This window comes from Berkeleyomyces rouxiae (genome assembly GCF_048999995.1).
Source record: "Berkeleyomyces rouxiae strain 22BRR77 chromosome Unknown BrBRR77_ptg000005l, whole genome shotgun sequence".
In the NCBI taxonomy this organism is placed as follows: Eukaryota; Fungi; Ascomycota; class Sordariomycetes; order Microascales; family Ceratocystidaceae; genus Berkeleyomyces; species Berkeleyomyces rouxiae.
The window spans coordinates 386297-401892 of NW_027396495.1; the positions used below are offsets into that span (position 1 = coordinate 386297).

General features: G+C 53.3%; 6 protein-coding genes across 6 annotated transcripts; 1 reads left to right on the forward strand and 5 right to left on the reverse strand.

Annotated features, from left to right (window-relative positions):
* Positions 1-3536: 3536 nt before the first annotated feature.
* BROUX77_005243 (uncharacterized protein) lies at positions 3537-4511 on the reverse strand (the record flags this gene model as incomplete). The annotated part of the gene is made up of 1 exon (XM_073750095.1): positions 3537-4511. The coding sequence occupies one exon, from the start codon at positions 4509-4511 to the stop codon at positions 3537-3539; it is 975 nt and encodes a 324-aa protein (XP_073604129.1).
* A 1419-nt stretch (positions 4512-5930) lies between these two features.
* On the reverse strand, positions 5931-6280 carry BROUX77_005244 (uncharacterized protein; the record flags this gene model as incomplete). The annotated part of the gene is made up of 2 exons (XM_073750096.1): positions 5931-5965; positions 6016-6280. 2 exons carry the CDS (start codon positions 6278-6280, stop codon positions 5931-5933), a joined length of 300 nt encoding a protein of 99 aa, XP_073604130.1.
* A 1375-nt stretch (positions 6281-7655) lies between these two features.
* On the reverse strand, positions 7656-8645 carry BROUX77_005245 (uncharacterized protein; the record flags this gene model as incomplete). The annotated part of the gene is made up of 1 exon (XM_073750097.1): positions 7656-8645. One exon carries the CDS (start codon positions 8643-8645, stop codon positions 7656-7658), a length of 990 nt encoding a protein of 329 aa, XP_073604131.1.
* Positions 8646-10359: 1714 nt separating this feature from the next.
* BROUX77_005246 (uncharacterized protein) lies at positions 10360-12724 on the forward strand (the record flags this gene model as incomplete). The annotated part of the gene is made up of 3 exons (XM_073750098.1): positions 10360-10712; positions 10812-12500; positions 12562-12724. The coding sequence occupies 3 exons, from the start codon at positions 10360-10362 to the stop codon at positions 12722-12724; spliced, it is 2205 nt and encodes a 734-aa protein (XP_073604132.1).
* A 182-nt stretch (positions 12725-12906) lies between these two features.
* On the reverse strand, positions 12907-13905 carry BROUX77_005247 (uncharacterized protein; the record flags this gene model as incomplete). Its single annotated transcript, XM_073750100.1, has 2 exons — positions 12907-12995; positions 13065-13905. 2 exons carry the CDS (start codon positions 13903-13905, stop codon positions 12907-12909), a joined length of 930 nt encoding a protein of 309 aa, XP_073604133.1.
* Positions 13906-14275: 370 nt separating this feature from the next.
* Positions 14276-15277, reverse strand: BROUX77_005248 (uncharacterized protein; the record flags this gene model as incomplete). The annotated part of the gene is made up of 1 exon (XM_073750101.1): positions 14276-15277. The coding sequence occupies one exon, from the start codon at positions 15275-15277 to the stop codon at positions 14276-14278; it is 1002 nt and encodes a 333-aa protein (XP_073604134.1).
* Positions 15278-15596: the final 319 nt, after the last annotated feature.

Here is a 15596-nt window from a genome sequence, read left to right on the forward strand (position 1 = left end):
GAAGACAGCCGGTGTCTACTAAAACGCGGAGTGTCGGGACGGTGATAATATTAAGTCTAGTATGGAGAAGCAAAGTACTAAAGGGGGGAGAATAGTCTGAGGGGGGAACAAAAGTGAGGTTCAGGAGAGCAACCAAATTATTAGAAGCCGACGAGGGGCGAGGATGAGTAATAAGTATGGAGATAGATGGAGGAAGGAGAAGGAGGAAGAGCGAGAGAGAGACGATTGGTTATTGGCTGGTCGGAAAGGAAAAGCGCAGCTTGTTTGCAGATTGCACGGCAGTTTCTGTTGCTGTTCTTTCGTCTTTCTCTTTGGGCAGGAGGGAGAGAGAGAAAAGGAAGAAAGAAAAGGGAGGGAAGGGACGCGATACGAGGGCGAGATGCTTAGCGGGAAGAGAAAGAACGAGAAAATAAAAACAAGGAAGCGAGGAGAAGAGAAATAAAAACCCCACGAAAGACAGCACCCGAAACAGCAAAGCCAATGACAAACACGCACGCAGAAAAGAAAAAAAAAAAAAAAACACACCAGCCGTCAGGTCAGTCTGTCTACGTGGTAGCTCGATGTCCAGGCCCGAAGGAGGCAAACATGCAAAAAGTTGATGGAGATGGACCGATGGACCACCACAGGCCCAGACGCAACAAGAAGACATGGCCGAAAAAGGCAAGAGCGACTAAAATGAGAAAAGAGGAGACACGAAGGAACCAGGCCTTTTGAGCCCCCTTCCCTTTCCTTTCCTTTCCTGCCCTGGCGTGTACTGTTTGTACAGTTACAAACCCAAATAGCAGGCAAATAGCAACTTCTGCGGCTGTTTGTGGCGCTCCTTCTGCGTGGATGCCGGCCGCCTGCGCCTTTTGCGTGTACTTGCAACTTGTAACCGCCTAGTTGAGCCCCGCAGCCGCGATAGCCGTAAGTACCTGTACATACAAAATACACAACTACATACAATAGGATGAGGTTCTGAGGGCTGTTCTTAGGACACTATCGTCGATTCCCAGTTGTTGTCGTTGGTGAAGCTACAGCCAGGACTCCGCTTGCCGTGTGCGCCGCCTTCAGAATGTGAACCGAGCTTTCCTAGCTGCAGCTGTCAACCTCGCGCGCTGAGTGTGTGTATGTACTTATTGGACCGCCACTATTTTGCGTGCTGTAATATGTGCAAATATGCAGATGGTACGGGAGCTTGGGCCTGTGTGCATAATACGACATGACAATCAAGGGTTTGTTGTCCAGCGCCTGGGTAGCAAAGCCTAGGGGGGGTAATTCAGGGGACAGGTGATTGAAGAAGTAGAGGTACATACGTGCAGCTTGGAGTTGGTGTGTGCATTCATGTACACATGTACCTTCGTACACTACCACGCATGGTTACAGCAACTACTCACCGAACTTACGTGTGCATTCCATGTTTTCCATGATTCTAATAGCTCCAAGAGAGACAGCTGTACGTCGCACTAGTGGTAGTTACTTGCACTAGGGGGAACAAGCAGTGGGCTAACAAGTTCATGATGGCAAGTGCCCGGATTGACCACGTTCCTGCACTTGTAGAGTTATCTGTAGCCAAGTACCAGTACAAAATGCCAGCATGCAGCGGGGCTAAGCAATGGGAATTGCATCGGAGCCGGACCGTGTGTGCACAGTTGTGGACTGTGCCTGTCTCACCTCCTCCATATTCTCCATGTCTTCAAGAGAGAAGAGTTCGACGGCGATGGGCGAATGAGTGTGAGGATGAGGCTGAGGCTGCTGGTTTTTTTTCTTAGATCAGGGGGATCTCACGATGACGGAGGCAAGCCAAACACAAGCCGGGCTCTATTCAAAGAACAGAGGATGCAGAAGTCCAGATCCAGATCCAGCACCACATACTTCGGCGTCCCAGGGCCGGGCTGGCCACAAAGTTCGCGAACAAGGCTTCGTGGTTGTTTGCTGCTTTGAATGAACCTCTCTGCCGTTCTCCAGCTCCCATCTCCGCATCCTCGCCACTCGGGCCTGTTTCGACTTGATCCGGGTGGCTATAATAATAATAATAATACCACAAAAGCCTATTCACACCTACCTGCACGCGTGTTCTTACACGCACACGCAGAATCGCCCAAACGGAGGCATTTCCTCCTGCTCCGCCATAGTGAATGAGATCCCCCATGTCCCTTGCTCGCTTTGGCTTGCGAGTCCTTTTGTCTCTCAGCTCAAATTCCTCCATTTCTGGTGCTTGAGCCTCGTGGGCCGCAGGTGGTGCGCGGCCCTATCCATGTCCAGCCAATCCTTGAAGTCACTAACCCTATGGGCAACCAACCCTACTTTGGATGTGTCCTGTTTCCTGTCATTCTCCAAGATTATAGCCTCCAATGTCTTAATGCTTCGTCCCTGGACCTGGACCACTCAAGTCTTGACTCGAAACATTGAGGGCTACTCGCACTCAACAGGCGGGGACTGGCGTGTTAAATCTACTGACAAGCATTTACACAAAGGACAAAGACACACAGGGGGGCTGCCAAGGTTAAAGACACGCCCTTTGCCTCCTATACCAGATCCCACATCCCTAATACTACATTACAACCACCATGTATACGTACATACTTCTACAGACAGATAGACATACATACATGTCGTACCTGGCGTGCTTTGTATAGACACGCGCATATACGCACTCCATCCGTACTAATTGGATTGTCTATCATGATTACGATCATGGTCATGACATGGCCGCGTCAACACGAGCTGGACCAGGGCACGGCGCCCCTTGCTGAGAGAAACACTACAAGACAGCAAAAGCCTTGGGGGGGGGAGAGATGTTCTAGACAAGGCGCTGTCCTCTACATCCAGCTACACAAGTGTCCGTGGACTTCCGGCCTACTTGCGCATTAACGCCAGTCCTGGGCTCTTGGCTGCCGAAATATCCGGCATTGAAACAGCCATCGTGAAGGAGACTATTCACAAACTTGAATGAAACACTCGGACAAGTTAGTTAGCTAGCTGGCTATTAAAACAACATTGTTTGGAGAAACCGGTCTATTTTTAAAACGTGAGGTCTGATCACATTCTAGGGTTACCGTACACAAACCCGCTAATCGTTATGAAAAAAAAAAAAGAAGAAAACAATATCCCACCACAAGCGATATTGCCAAGTGATCCCATAGAGGCACAGCCTGAATAGGGCTGTGTCAGAAACCCAAAAATACTACATTGGACAAGGAGACGATTTGGCAAAAGTCCATGGCCGTTCAGCCCAATTATAATCCATTGCAAGTCTTTACCACGAGATACGGGGCATAGTGTCTCTGTCACCCTTGGTGAAGTCGTGTCATCTCAGGCAAACCCTAGTGTCTATCTCAACCCTATCACACAACAACTGATGGTGTAACGATGAAGTCCACGTTATTGACGTCATTTGACACATAGAATGCTCACCATCACGGCGTGTCAATAAGAGTTTAGAGACAAGTGGTTGAAGAGATTTGATTACAATTGCTATAATTTTTTGAAAGGTCTATCTATTGCAGCTGTCCGGGCCGCCGAGACATCGCAACGCCATGCATTATTCCCGGTGTTCAAGAGGAAAGCGCACTGTTGAGTCCAATGATCTGGTCAACGAGCACTTCGCCGGGGAAGTCCATGACCAAGATACCCACGCGCTTAGCATTGTCATATCCGAGATAGTTTCCGAGACGATCGTTCATGCCTGAGCGTGGGCCACCAGCGCCCTTGTAAGGAGGGGGGCCGTGACTGAGACTCACGTGGGTGACGTGAAGCTTGTTCTTCTTCTCCTTCTCGGCGGCCGTGATGCCATCCGAGATGGACGACCACTTCTTGTCCTTTCCAAAACCAGCAAAGGTAAGCTTCCAGTCCACAACAGAGATTTTAGACGAGTCCCAGGGAACGCCAAACAGGCCACGCTTCTTGGTGTAGAAGTCTTGCAGAATCAATAGCTTGCCGCGGAGATCGCCAAGCGTAGGCAGCTCATAGCCGTTCCGGCCATTGGTACGGTAAAGGTAGTCCCGTGCGCGCTGTCCCATTTCAGTGTCGTAGAACAGGTACTCCTCAAGGACGTCCTCAAAGATTGGCGCATCAGAGGGCGCATCATTGTCCTTCTCAAGGCGCATAATGATAGCCTCACTGGGGTTCGCTTGAAGGAAGTTGAAGATATCTCCGAGGACAGAATCCAGAGAGTTTCCGGTGTCGACGTTCTTGTGATAGACCTGGATAATGTTCCGGTCTGGATCCGCATCTGAACCTCTCTGCGTGCGGCCAGTGATGTCGAGGTATCTGATGCCGGCGTTAAGTTGCGAACTCAACGGCGTGTTTTGGCATTGACGATCCTCATCAAAGTACATGGAGTATGTCATAGAGTTGTGGGTTCCGGGGATGGAAAGAGCTCCTAGCTGATATTGGCCGGGGACGCTCTCCATCCAGTTAGGATGGCTCGCCCGATCAAGGTCGAAGCTGTAGGCGCACTGGAGTGACCGCAAGGAGCCGGCTTGACCTAGAGTGGTCAACGCCAAAGTGGTGAGTAGAGAAAGATGCATTATGAGAGATGGAGAGGGAACAGAGGGAGAAGGTCTTCAAGGCTCGTAGTGAACAAAACAGAGAAGACTGTTGATGATGAACAAGATCTGGACGTTGGAAAGAGACTGGGCCAGCCGTATTAATACTGATTCTCTATCCTTAATTCTAGAAGCCCGCCTGCTTTCCCGTGGGCAAAGTCAAGCTGCTATCCGGAAAAAACAAGAACGAAGACCGGCATCACAACAAAGAGACAGTGCGTTTCTTGTCTCCATCTCGCTTCCTGATTCTTGGAGAGGGGACCGATCAAGAAGGACAGAGCTCAGGATTGTCAAGCAGCATTGACAGTCTGTGTATATATTTCTGCGATATTTATGGTCTTGCACCCAATCGCATTGTGCGATGGGTATCTTGGCTCACTGATTGCTACGACGCATGGGCAACTAACACCATGAACTACCTTCGTATATAAAAGAATACCTGGTTGGCCGACTATTGAAGAAAGAATCTTCAAAGACGACTAAAAAGCGCTTGGAGCATCTTGCTGTCCCTGCATAAAGCCCATGGGGCACATTTGGTGCTGGGGAGAAAACATGTACTTCTATAATAAAACTCTTAGCGTCAGAGGCGACATGTCCAGAATAGATGTGAAGCCAGGTGCATATGTTTATCAATGAGGCCTTCACCATAGCCATGGATTTTCCGTCCAGCTAGTTAGCCATGTGTTTATCAATCTAGAAAACGTACATGGTTTCTTATTCAGGGTCATGCGGAATTTGTTGGTGATTGTCCCAGCCCATCCAGAAACGACAAGGGGAAGAAGAATCCGGCACAGACCATTGTATACATATGTAACTATGTACATGGACCCTGCAGTGAAAGCTGCCATCGACGGTGGGCGGCCGATGGGACAGCGGATCTAATCAGGATCAGAGGAGTGGCCCGATCACGCCAGATGCCGCAGCGGGCAAACTCCGGAGATATGTGATTGATATACTTAACTATGGGCATTTATGCTACCTAACTGGGAATACCTTTTATTGGAGTCCACCGCGATAGAAACCTCGATATTATCTTCTTTTTGGATGTGACTCTGGTGTCATGTCCTTAGTTATCTAGTGGCTTGTGAAGAAAAGGGTATAGCGGAGCATTGCGTCCAAAAATCATTTCCACAAGCTCCTTGACGGGAAAGTCCATGAGCACGACGCCAGTGCGGGCGACAGTGCCGCCTCTCAAATGGCTGGCGAGCCGGCCGTTTAATCCCTCACTCTTGGAGACTCTGGCTCCGGCTGCTTCGTAAGGCTTAAGCCCGACGCTGACACCTGTATGAGTAACGTGAAGTCGGCTATTCTTCTCCTTGCCCGCTCTATCGATACCCCATCGAATAGAAGCCCATTCCAGGGGCATTGTCATGTGTCTAGGAACCACTTCCATGTCGGACACTACCACGTGAGATCGTCAGGGTAAGCCGAAGCGACTAGGCAATAGGGCCGGGAAGTCCTGCAGGATCATTCGCTTGCCCAGGACAGCAGCAATACGGGGGGCCTGCAAAGTCCTGGGTCGCTGGCGGGTAGTAGATCTGGCCTCTGTCGTAGCTACCCAGAGGGCCACTGGAGCCGAGGTCATACGCGACTGCACTCTTAAAGGCCTCATCATCAGACGTGGCACCAGCGTCCTTTTGAATGCGGAGGATAATAGTCTCGCTGGGGTGGTCGTAGAGGAAGCCCAGAGCAGTTGTGAGGACCATGCCCAGGTCGTAGCTGGTGTCGAGGCCGCCGCTGCACATGCACATGGCGTTGCTGTTCAGACAGCCGCTGACATCTAGTTATCTAGCTGAGATGCCGGCATTCTGGCTTTGAAGGGCATCATTGGTGATTTCGCCAGTGGCAGAATCGTGAGTTCCCGGAATCAAAAGGACCGACAGCTCGACATAGTCAGGGATGTTAGACATCCAGTCAACCATGGTGCCCTCGGCAAGACCAAAGCTGTTCCAGCAGTAGTGATCGGGGAGAAGGAACAACCAGGCAAGGCGAGCTGGCAGAGAACCACATCCTCTTGAAGTCTGGTGAGCATCGTTCCACTACTGTATTAATACATGATCACGACCTGTAGGTCGGGTTCTCGACTCGTATTCGCTCTTTGCTATCGAGATTTCTGTGTATAACCGGCGCCAGAAGTGAGATGGCACGGCCTACGATTCACGTTGGTGTCACCATGTTCTTCTCCCCAGCTCATGCGATCAAGATAGAGGCCTAGGATGCATATTCTCGTGGCTCGCTGTAGTTGCACTCACTTGTATTCCCAAACAGCAACACGTGAGGCTCGTTGCCCGCTTGACGCAAGACTTGATGCGTGGGTTTCCTTGAACGTAGCTACATGGTTACTTGTGTGGCATATCCATGCAGACAGGTGTCTATCTTCTGCCCATGCACCCTCCCAACACAATACGCGCATATTTTCAATCATGGGTCGCATTCTTCCGCGAGACCGGAGCCTTTTCAAATGCGGAATATGCGCCTATCGTCCATGATTATTCAGCATCCAGTGCAGAGGGTGGGTGCGTCTTTGGGGCGCGCGACTGTCTGATTTGTGTGTAAGTAGCCAGTCACTTATAGCTAGTTATTAGTTACACATATTAGACGCCCAAATGAGTAACCAGGTATCTTTGTTGGTGGATATTAATTCCAGCGACACTCGGATACTTGAATGGCCCTGGCAGTCCAAATATGTCTGACATGCCCTTTTTTATTATTTTTTTTTTTAGGTTGCATGCCTTGTAAACAAGGATATTTCGATTCAGAAAGCCTCCGCCGGCTCGTTCACTGGCGCAGACTTTTTAAACGATATTTCATGGCTGCCCCCAACTTTGAAGCACAGTAGTTGTCATATCTTTTCTTGTTCCTCGCGACCAACCCTAGACATTGCGCACACCAACCCTATTTATCGAGAGTTGTGCGTGTAACGAAATTATGCCAACTAACGTCACCACACATACATTCTTCACAACTACATAGTTAACCAACTAATTACTACATGCATGCATACCTTTAGACACAACACGCTCCCCATGAACTCAGGTCTGTCCACAACTTTCATTACCAGGACATTTATCTCAATCAACTATACTACCCATACACTTCTGACCAACAACATAATAGGAACCGGCATTACTCCTCCGTTGAGGAATAAAGCGGCGCATTGAGCTTGATGATGGACCCAACAAGATGCTTCCCAGGAAAGTCCATGACCACGATCCCAGTGCGACGGGGAGCCATCTCATTCAGATAGTCCCCAAGGCGATCATTCATACCCTTTTCTTGCCTCGTCTTACCGCCAGCGACCTTGTACGGCACAGCACCAAAAGTAGTACTTGCGTGGGTGAGGTGAAGTTTGTTCTCCTCCTCTGTAGCTGCCGACTGGATGCCTGACTGGACAAACCTCCACTTGATGGCCTTTCCGGGGTCGCCAAATACATATTTCCAGTTCGACACAGACAGGGCAGACGACCCCCAGGGAATACCGAAGCGGCCTGGAGTCTTGGTGGGGAAGTCCTGGAGGATCATCAACTTTCCGCGAAGTTGGCCCATCGTGGGGGGTGAGAAGCCATCAGCGCGGGTGGGAATGTAAAGACGGTTTTTAGCCCGTTGCCCACTCTCACTGTTGGAGGCTAAATACCCTTTGACGGCATCTTCAAAAGCTTTATTGCTACCAGAGAACCAAGTGTCTTTCTGAAAACGCATAATGAGGCCCTCGCTAGGGTTCTCGTCGAGAAAGTCAAAAGCATACAAGAGGATTGAATCCAAACTGTACTCGGTGTAGTATCCTCTGTGGAAGATGAGAATAAGATCATGGTCCGTAGTGTCTGTTTTATGTAGACGACCGACGACATCAATATATCTGATGCCAGAGTGAAGTTGATGTATCAAGGGGAGGTTCTGGCACTGCACTTGTATATTCTTCACAAGAACAGAGCTCATGGAGCTGTGGGTTCCAGGAATGGAAAGAGACGACACCTGAACATCGTCGGGGATGCTAGCCATCCACTTGGGATAAAAGGCCTCGTTAAGATCGAAGCTGTAGTGGGAGAGGGTGTTTTCAAAGTGACCGGCGTGGCTGAGAGTCGCCCAGGCGAGAAAAGCGAGACGAGAAAAGTACATGTTGGGAGAGCGACACCTACACAGTGTCAGTTGGTAGAAGGGGATAAAAGACTGCGAAAGCAGCCGAAAGCAAAGATAAACTCAAGCTCCCCAGAATATTGGTATGCAGGGCTTTGTTCACCGAGTCATGTTTGTTCTGTCTCTGTTATCCCCGAAGACCGGTTGTCACGCGATGACAGCGCGGAGAGAGAAACTTTATTCCCTTCATCTAGCCTCCTCTTGACTGTCGAAAAGGAAATTGTCCGGCGCGAAGTGGATCAGGACCGAGCTTGGTACCAATAGACGGACGGACGGCCTTCAGAGCTTTGATAGCTGACATGCATCTATGCTATGCGTGTATGTAGCACACGTGAGGCTGTGACCAATGACGCCGCTGGATTTCTATCTTGGCTCCATCACTCCGACGCTTGGGCAACCGTGGCTGGTCTACTTCACGTTGCGTATTGCAAGCACGTCTTCATTGTGAGACATTCGAGAAGCATTTCAACAGGCGCTTGGGGCAGTCTGATGGGCTCGCGCAGATATCCATGGAGTGCGTTTGGCACTATGTGAACTGGAGCGAATAGTGTTCAAAGCATGACGCTTAGACTGCGTGTGAAGTTCCGTGTATGCATGTATCGAGTAGGAAATGCTTGACGCGTGATCCATAGAGACGCAAAGGTAAGATGAAGCCAGCTCGGGGCCGGTTCCCATGGATGCACCGACGTTGAGGAATACACTAGGGACATGGAATCACGTGAAAACACCCAATTAGGGTTATCGACGACCGGCCACGTAAAAAACCACGGTCAAAAAGATGTTCTCACCAACCGGAGTCGATCCGGTGACCTTTCGATCGCAATTCTTTCAAGTTACAGTCGAACGTGATAACCAACTACACCATGGTGAGTATCGACAGTGGTTAACCACTGCGCATGGCTTGTTGGAGAATCGAGCCGCTATTGGGGCTTATAAGGGCTCTTGATTAAGCGGGCAACCCTCCCCTGTCCATCAACACCAAGACAGCCCTCGTATAACCTGGTACATGCTAGATAAAGTGAATCAATCCTCTCTGATTCTTGGGCGTAAGCTTCGAGGTTGGCCTCCAGCCTCTGAGCTCTTGCCGAGAGCCTCAGCCTCGTCAACGCCCAACAGAATCCTTCTACCGGCCAAGATAGTGAGACATTGAACAATTGTGTCTCGTTACACACGATTCCTGTACTGCGCTCGGATGGACCTTCTTGATAGAGCCTACTGCTACGTCAGCACTAGATAAAAATATGTGTACATACATAGCTGCACATATGGATCCGAGAGTCTGCTGTGCTGAGATACTTTTGTTGGAACGAGTGGCCAGCTCAAAATGCTGCGTCTTGACCGCCAATCAGACAGGCAAATGGCGGGCGCTGACGGGGGTGTAGCGGCCATATTACATGCGTTGGCGAGGGACTGACGGGCTGCCTGTGAGAGAGCAAACACAATGATGTGGCCGTGAATGGAGACACAAGCTGTCGCCCGGTGGCCTCTGCCGCTTTGTCTTTGGACTCTTGGTTCTAGCTCTCCTTAGCCTGTGCACCCTCTTCCTGCTGCTCCCGTATTGCGCTGTTGTTCTTGCTATGGATGCGACTACGGGCCCTTCATATACCGTGCTTCCCGCCCCGAACCAAAACAAGAGCGATCCATGACTCTTCGCTTCTTCCACATTGGTAGTGCGTAGCCCTCGATTTTGTCCACAATGTACCCGCATGCTACAAGCCGCCACCCGCTGGCGCCCCTCCAGCCGGCCGACTTTTTGCTCGCCCGGGCCGTCGTCACAGCTGCGCGGGATCCTGGCGCCGTGCTTTTTTTCCGCGAGATTCTCCTCCAAGAGCCGTTGAAGGATGAGCTGGTGCCGTACCTTGTTGCCGAGCACTCTGGAAAGCCGGCGGCTGACTTGGCTGCTCTCCGGCCTCCAAGACGGGCCAAGGTCCAGTATGACGTCATCTCAGGCAACGTCCATCAATATACCCAGAGCATCGTTGATTTGGATGCCGCCGAAGAAGTGCAGGTTGTTCGGGCCCAGTCTCACCAACAGACCTCATTCACACTGTAGGTTTATTGAAATCACTGGCCAAGGCTAGAAGCTGGCTGCCGCTATATTCTAGCATATCTAGAGCTAATGTTGCTGTGAACCGCCGCGAGTTACAGAGAAGAGTTCAAAGCGTTTGACAAAGCCTGCTTTGCCTCACCGCTATTCCAGGCTGCTGTTGATGAGTTCCTCATCCCCGACCACTTCATTCTCAAGATCGACCCATGGCCCTACGGCGGCCCCAACGACGAAGACCAGCTTCCCCTGCCTCGCTACATGCAGGGCCTAGTCTACGCCCAAGACACGCGGTCCGGCAACCCAGACTCCAACCACTACTCGTACCCTGTGCCGCTGGTCCCCGTCATCGACTGGACTACACGCCGCGTAGTCCGCGTCGACCGGCTCTCGCTCGACCCGTCGCGCCACGGCTGGATCAGCGACCCGGCCACGCGCACGAAAAAGATGGCTCTCTTCGCCAACACGTCGCCGGCCGAATACGTGCCCGAGTTGCTGCCCGAGGACCTCCCATTACGCACCGACCTCAAGCCTATAGCCGTCACTCAGCCCAAAGGCACGTCGTTTAGTGTGACCCCCGACGGCCTAGTGACGTGGCAGAAATGGCGATTCCGGCTATCCTTTACGCCGCGCGAGGGCGCCGTGCTGCACGACGTCACCTACGACAACCGCCCTGTCTTGTACCGCCTGAGCTTTAGCGAGATGACGGTACCCTACGGCGATCCCCGCGCGCCGTACCACCGCAAACAGGCCTTTGACTTTGGCGACGGCGGCATTGGCCGGGCCGCGAACAATCTGCGTCTGGGGTGCGACTGCCTCGGGGCCATTTATTATCGGTCGGCATTGCTAGCGACAGCTGACGGGAGTCCAGCCGAGAGTCAAAATGTCGTGTGTCTGCACGAGCAGGACAGCGGAGTTGGCTGGAAGCACACTAATTTCTGGACAGGCCGGCCCGCGGTAACGCGCATGCGCGAACTTGTTGTGCAGTTCATCATCACGCTGGCCAACTACGAGTATGTGTTTGCCTACACGCTTGACTTGGCCGGTAACATCAGCGTCAACGTGCGCGCCACCGGCATCATGAGTGTGGCGCCCATCAGCCCCGACGTCACAACATCCGCGTACGGCGCCATTGTAGCCCCCGGCGCGTTGGCGCAGAACCACCAGCACGTATTCGCCGTGCGCATTGACCCGGCCGTCGACTCGTACGCCGCCGGCGCAACGCGCGTCGTCGTCGAGGAGACGCACGCAGACGCGCTCGGCGCCGGGCTCAACGTGCACGGCAACGGCTTCTCGACGCAACGGCGCGTTGTCGCGCACGCCGAGGCGCTAGACGCTGCGCCGCGGCACAACCGCGCCATCCGGCTGGAGAGCACGCGCGCGGTAAACGCCGTCTCGGCGCGCCCCGTGGGGTACAAGTTTGTGCCGCCGGCGACGCAGCTGCTCCTGGCGCATCCGCAGAGCAGACAGGCCAAGCGCGCGCAGTTTGCCAGGCACCATGTCTGGGTCACGGGGCATCGTGACGGCGAGTTGTGGGCTGCTGGCGAGTACACCAACATGAGCACCGAGGAGGCGGGCGGGCTCAAGGACATGGCGGATCGTGGGGATTGGTTTGTCGAGGACCAGGCCGCGTTGCGCGCGGGCGTGCATGAGCCGGCGGCGGCGTCTCGCGAGGGCGGCAATGCATTTGGACTGACGCCGCAAAATGAGATGAGCCCGCGCTTGAGCTCTCCAGTCGTGTGGAGCGTGTTTGGCCTGACGCATCTGCCGCGCATGGAAGACTGGCCAGTAATGTATGGGACTTCTCTGATGAGTGAATGGCTCGCTGTGAGTAATGCTGACTACATGAAATAGGCCGACCGAGGGGCTTTCGTTCAAGATCTGCCCGGCAGACTTCTTTACATATAACCCGGCTTTGGATGTCCCACCGGCGCAGAGCACGACCAGCGTTCTGGTACCAGCAACTAATGAGGCTCCGGGAGACGAGAGCGCCGACTGTGGGGTCTGCTGGAATTGATTTAGAGTGTAGACAGATATTCCACGGCTATAGATGAACTAATGCTACTGACGAGATGATGGGTGATTGGGACACGGCGAAACAGTGGTTGAGGTCACAGGATCGTCTCAAAGGATACTAACTCCATTCTAATAATACAGTAACTAACATCGCAAATAACATGTCCTGCGCCGATGTGAAACCTATTCCTTGGCTGGGGGCGTAATCTTGAGCGAAACGTCGACGTGCGGCACGCCCTGGTGGATAGCGCTGGTAGAGATGATGTCGATTTCTAGACACATGTTAGCTTCTCATTTCCACCGCGTAGACACAAGGACAAGGAACAATCACAAAAGCTTACCCTCGCACACATACTGCTCGGCGTTGTCCAGCGTGAGACCGCCCGAAACCTCCAGCAGGAAGTGTTTCTTGCCCGCCCAGCGCTGCTTAATGCTGCGCGCCGCCACCTTGACGCCACTGCCGGTAAAGTTGTCCAGCATGACGACATCTGCGCCCGCGCCAATAGCCTCATCGGCCTCAGCCTCGCTCTGCACCTCGACCTCGACCTTGACGCTGAAGCCCGCCGCGCTCTTGGCCGCCGCCACGGCATCGGCAATGCTGCCCTTGCTCCACACGTGGTTGTCCTTGAGCATGACCATGCTGCTGAGGTCCATGCGGTGCGCGTCCGCGCCGCCCACCAACATGCCGTACTTTTCCACCAGCCGGAAGCCCGGCGTCGTCTTGCGCGTGCCCGCCAGGCGGCCGCGGAAGCCCGCAGCCGCCAGGACCAGGGCCATCTGGCGACTGGCGGCCGCGACGCCCGAGCAGCGCGCAAGCAGGTTGAGCGCGACGCGCTCGCCGAGCAGGATGCCGCGCGCGGGGCCCGTGACGGTCGCCAGGCGCGTCTTGCCGCCGAGCGCCTGCGCCGCCTCGCTGTGCGTAGCAATGTGCGAGCCCTCGGCCACGTGCCACTCGATGGCGCAGCCGCACTGCGCAAACACCTCGTTGACAAACGGCACGCCGGCCACGATGCCCGCCGACTTGCCCCACAGCGTGGCGGTGCGCGGCGCGTCGCCCACCACGAAGCCGCCGTAGTCAAACGACGGCGTGTCTTCGGCGAGCCATGCCGTGATCTGCGGCTTCCAGCTGGCCGGCAGCAGGTGCTCCAGCGTGCCGTGCTCTAGGGGCATGTCAAGGGCCATGACGGGCAGATCGATTGGCATCGGGAAAGTTTCTGTAGGGTTGGGTTCGAAATGCGCAGGCGGCAAATACGGGATCTGGATTCCGGGCTGATTGTCAATGTGCGTTGGCGTGCAGATGCGAGTCACTTAAGATCCTTGCTCAAAGGCTTGAAACTGCTGGAGAGCGGGGGAGCCCCTCCATGGCTTGCAGCTGGCAGCGGGGCACGGCAGCTGTCATTCAGAGCATGTCACTGACCAGGGTCTAGGGTTAGGATGACGAACGTCACCTCGTGCACATACAGCGATGGAACAACAACTTGCTCTCTATTGAGGAAAAGAAACTTGGCCCATGCGGCCATTCGAGGCATGGTGCCTCTCTCTCGCGCTAAACCTAGCAGTTGTAAATCATGTCTACTACCCAGAAGCACAAAAACACCATCGCCACAACGCCAAACAATAGTCCCGTGGTACTGGGCTCCCACTTTTTCGCCTCCTCATGCGACAGCAGCGGCACTCTTTCGGGCTCTGTCACTACTGCCGTGCACCGAGCCTCTCTGGCAGCCTTGGCCGTGTATCGTGTAACAGGGCTGGCTCCTAGTTTGCACTCTGGCTCACCGCGTCGGACTTCTAGCAGGTTGCTGCGGTCCTTCATTCTCTTGCGCGCCTTCTTGCGCCGCTCGCCGGGCGACCGGTACGGAGTCGGGTCGTATACTTTCTTGGGCGAAAAGGGCAGTGCTGGGGCTGGGGCGTCCATCCATGTTGAGGGTATCTTGGACCGCTTGGGACTGCGTCTTTGAGGCAGCAGCATTATTCGATTTGAACGAACTGCGCGCGTTAATTTGGTTGAGTCCATGGCACTATTTGGGTAATATTTGGATAGGGTGACATCAGGTGCAGTTATTTGACGAGAAAGACCTGCTGGTGATTCTTGCTCAGGACTTGTGTCCGGTTCAGCCACAGGACTCATGTCGAAGCCAATATCAGCAGTGTTACTATACTTGCAGCATGCTGCTGTGCAGACAGCATCATTCTCGGATGGATCAGGGAACACAAATCCAGAGTCGTCATAGGAAGGAAACGGTTCCATGTCCGTTTCTTGCGGCCAATCAAAGTCAACCGGTAGGAGATCGTCGGGGATGCTAGTCCCAGCAAAAGGTGTCAAAAATAGAGTATCGCTCGCCGAGTCTCCCTCTTCAAAGTCCGAGTGGGAGGAGAGTCTGCGTCGTGGGCTGACAAGCATGTTGTTGCGTAGTTGTCTGCTGCTGCTTTGCGTGCTGGGAGTGTCGTCAAAGTTGAGCGACTGAGCAAACGATTTCAGGTGTTGTGCTGTTAGAGTATGCGAACGCGCAGTGGAGTCGGGGGAAAAGAGAAATGGTGAATATGTATAGCCCATGTCGTTCCGAGGGGCTACTCCGTGGCTGGCGGGACTTTGTGTGGCATGGGCTGCCTTTTGTGTCGTAAAGCTTGCCGTGTCATTTTGACAATCACCGGAGTAACCACCTTTGTGGGCGCGGTTGTTGGTCTGAACAATACGAAGGATTTTGAGTGGCTTCTTGACAAGACAAACGGGCCCGTTGCCTCGAGAAAAGATAAAGGCGCCCTTGTCGGTGTGGGAAGCAGAAGACCAGATGTAGTTGACGGGGGCAGAGGAGCACGCCTATGCTGCATCTACCGCATCATCGGTACGCAAAGACTCGAGCTGCTCCCCCAAC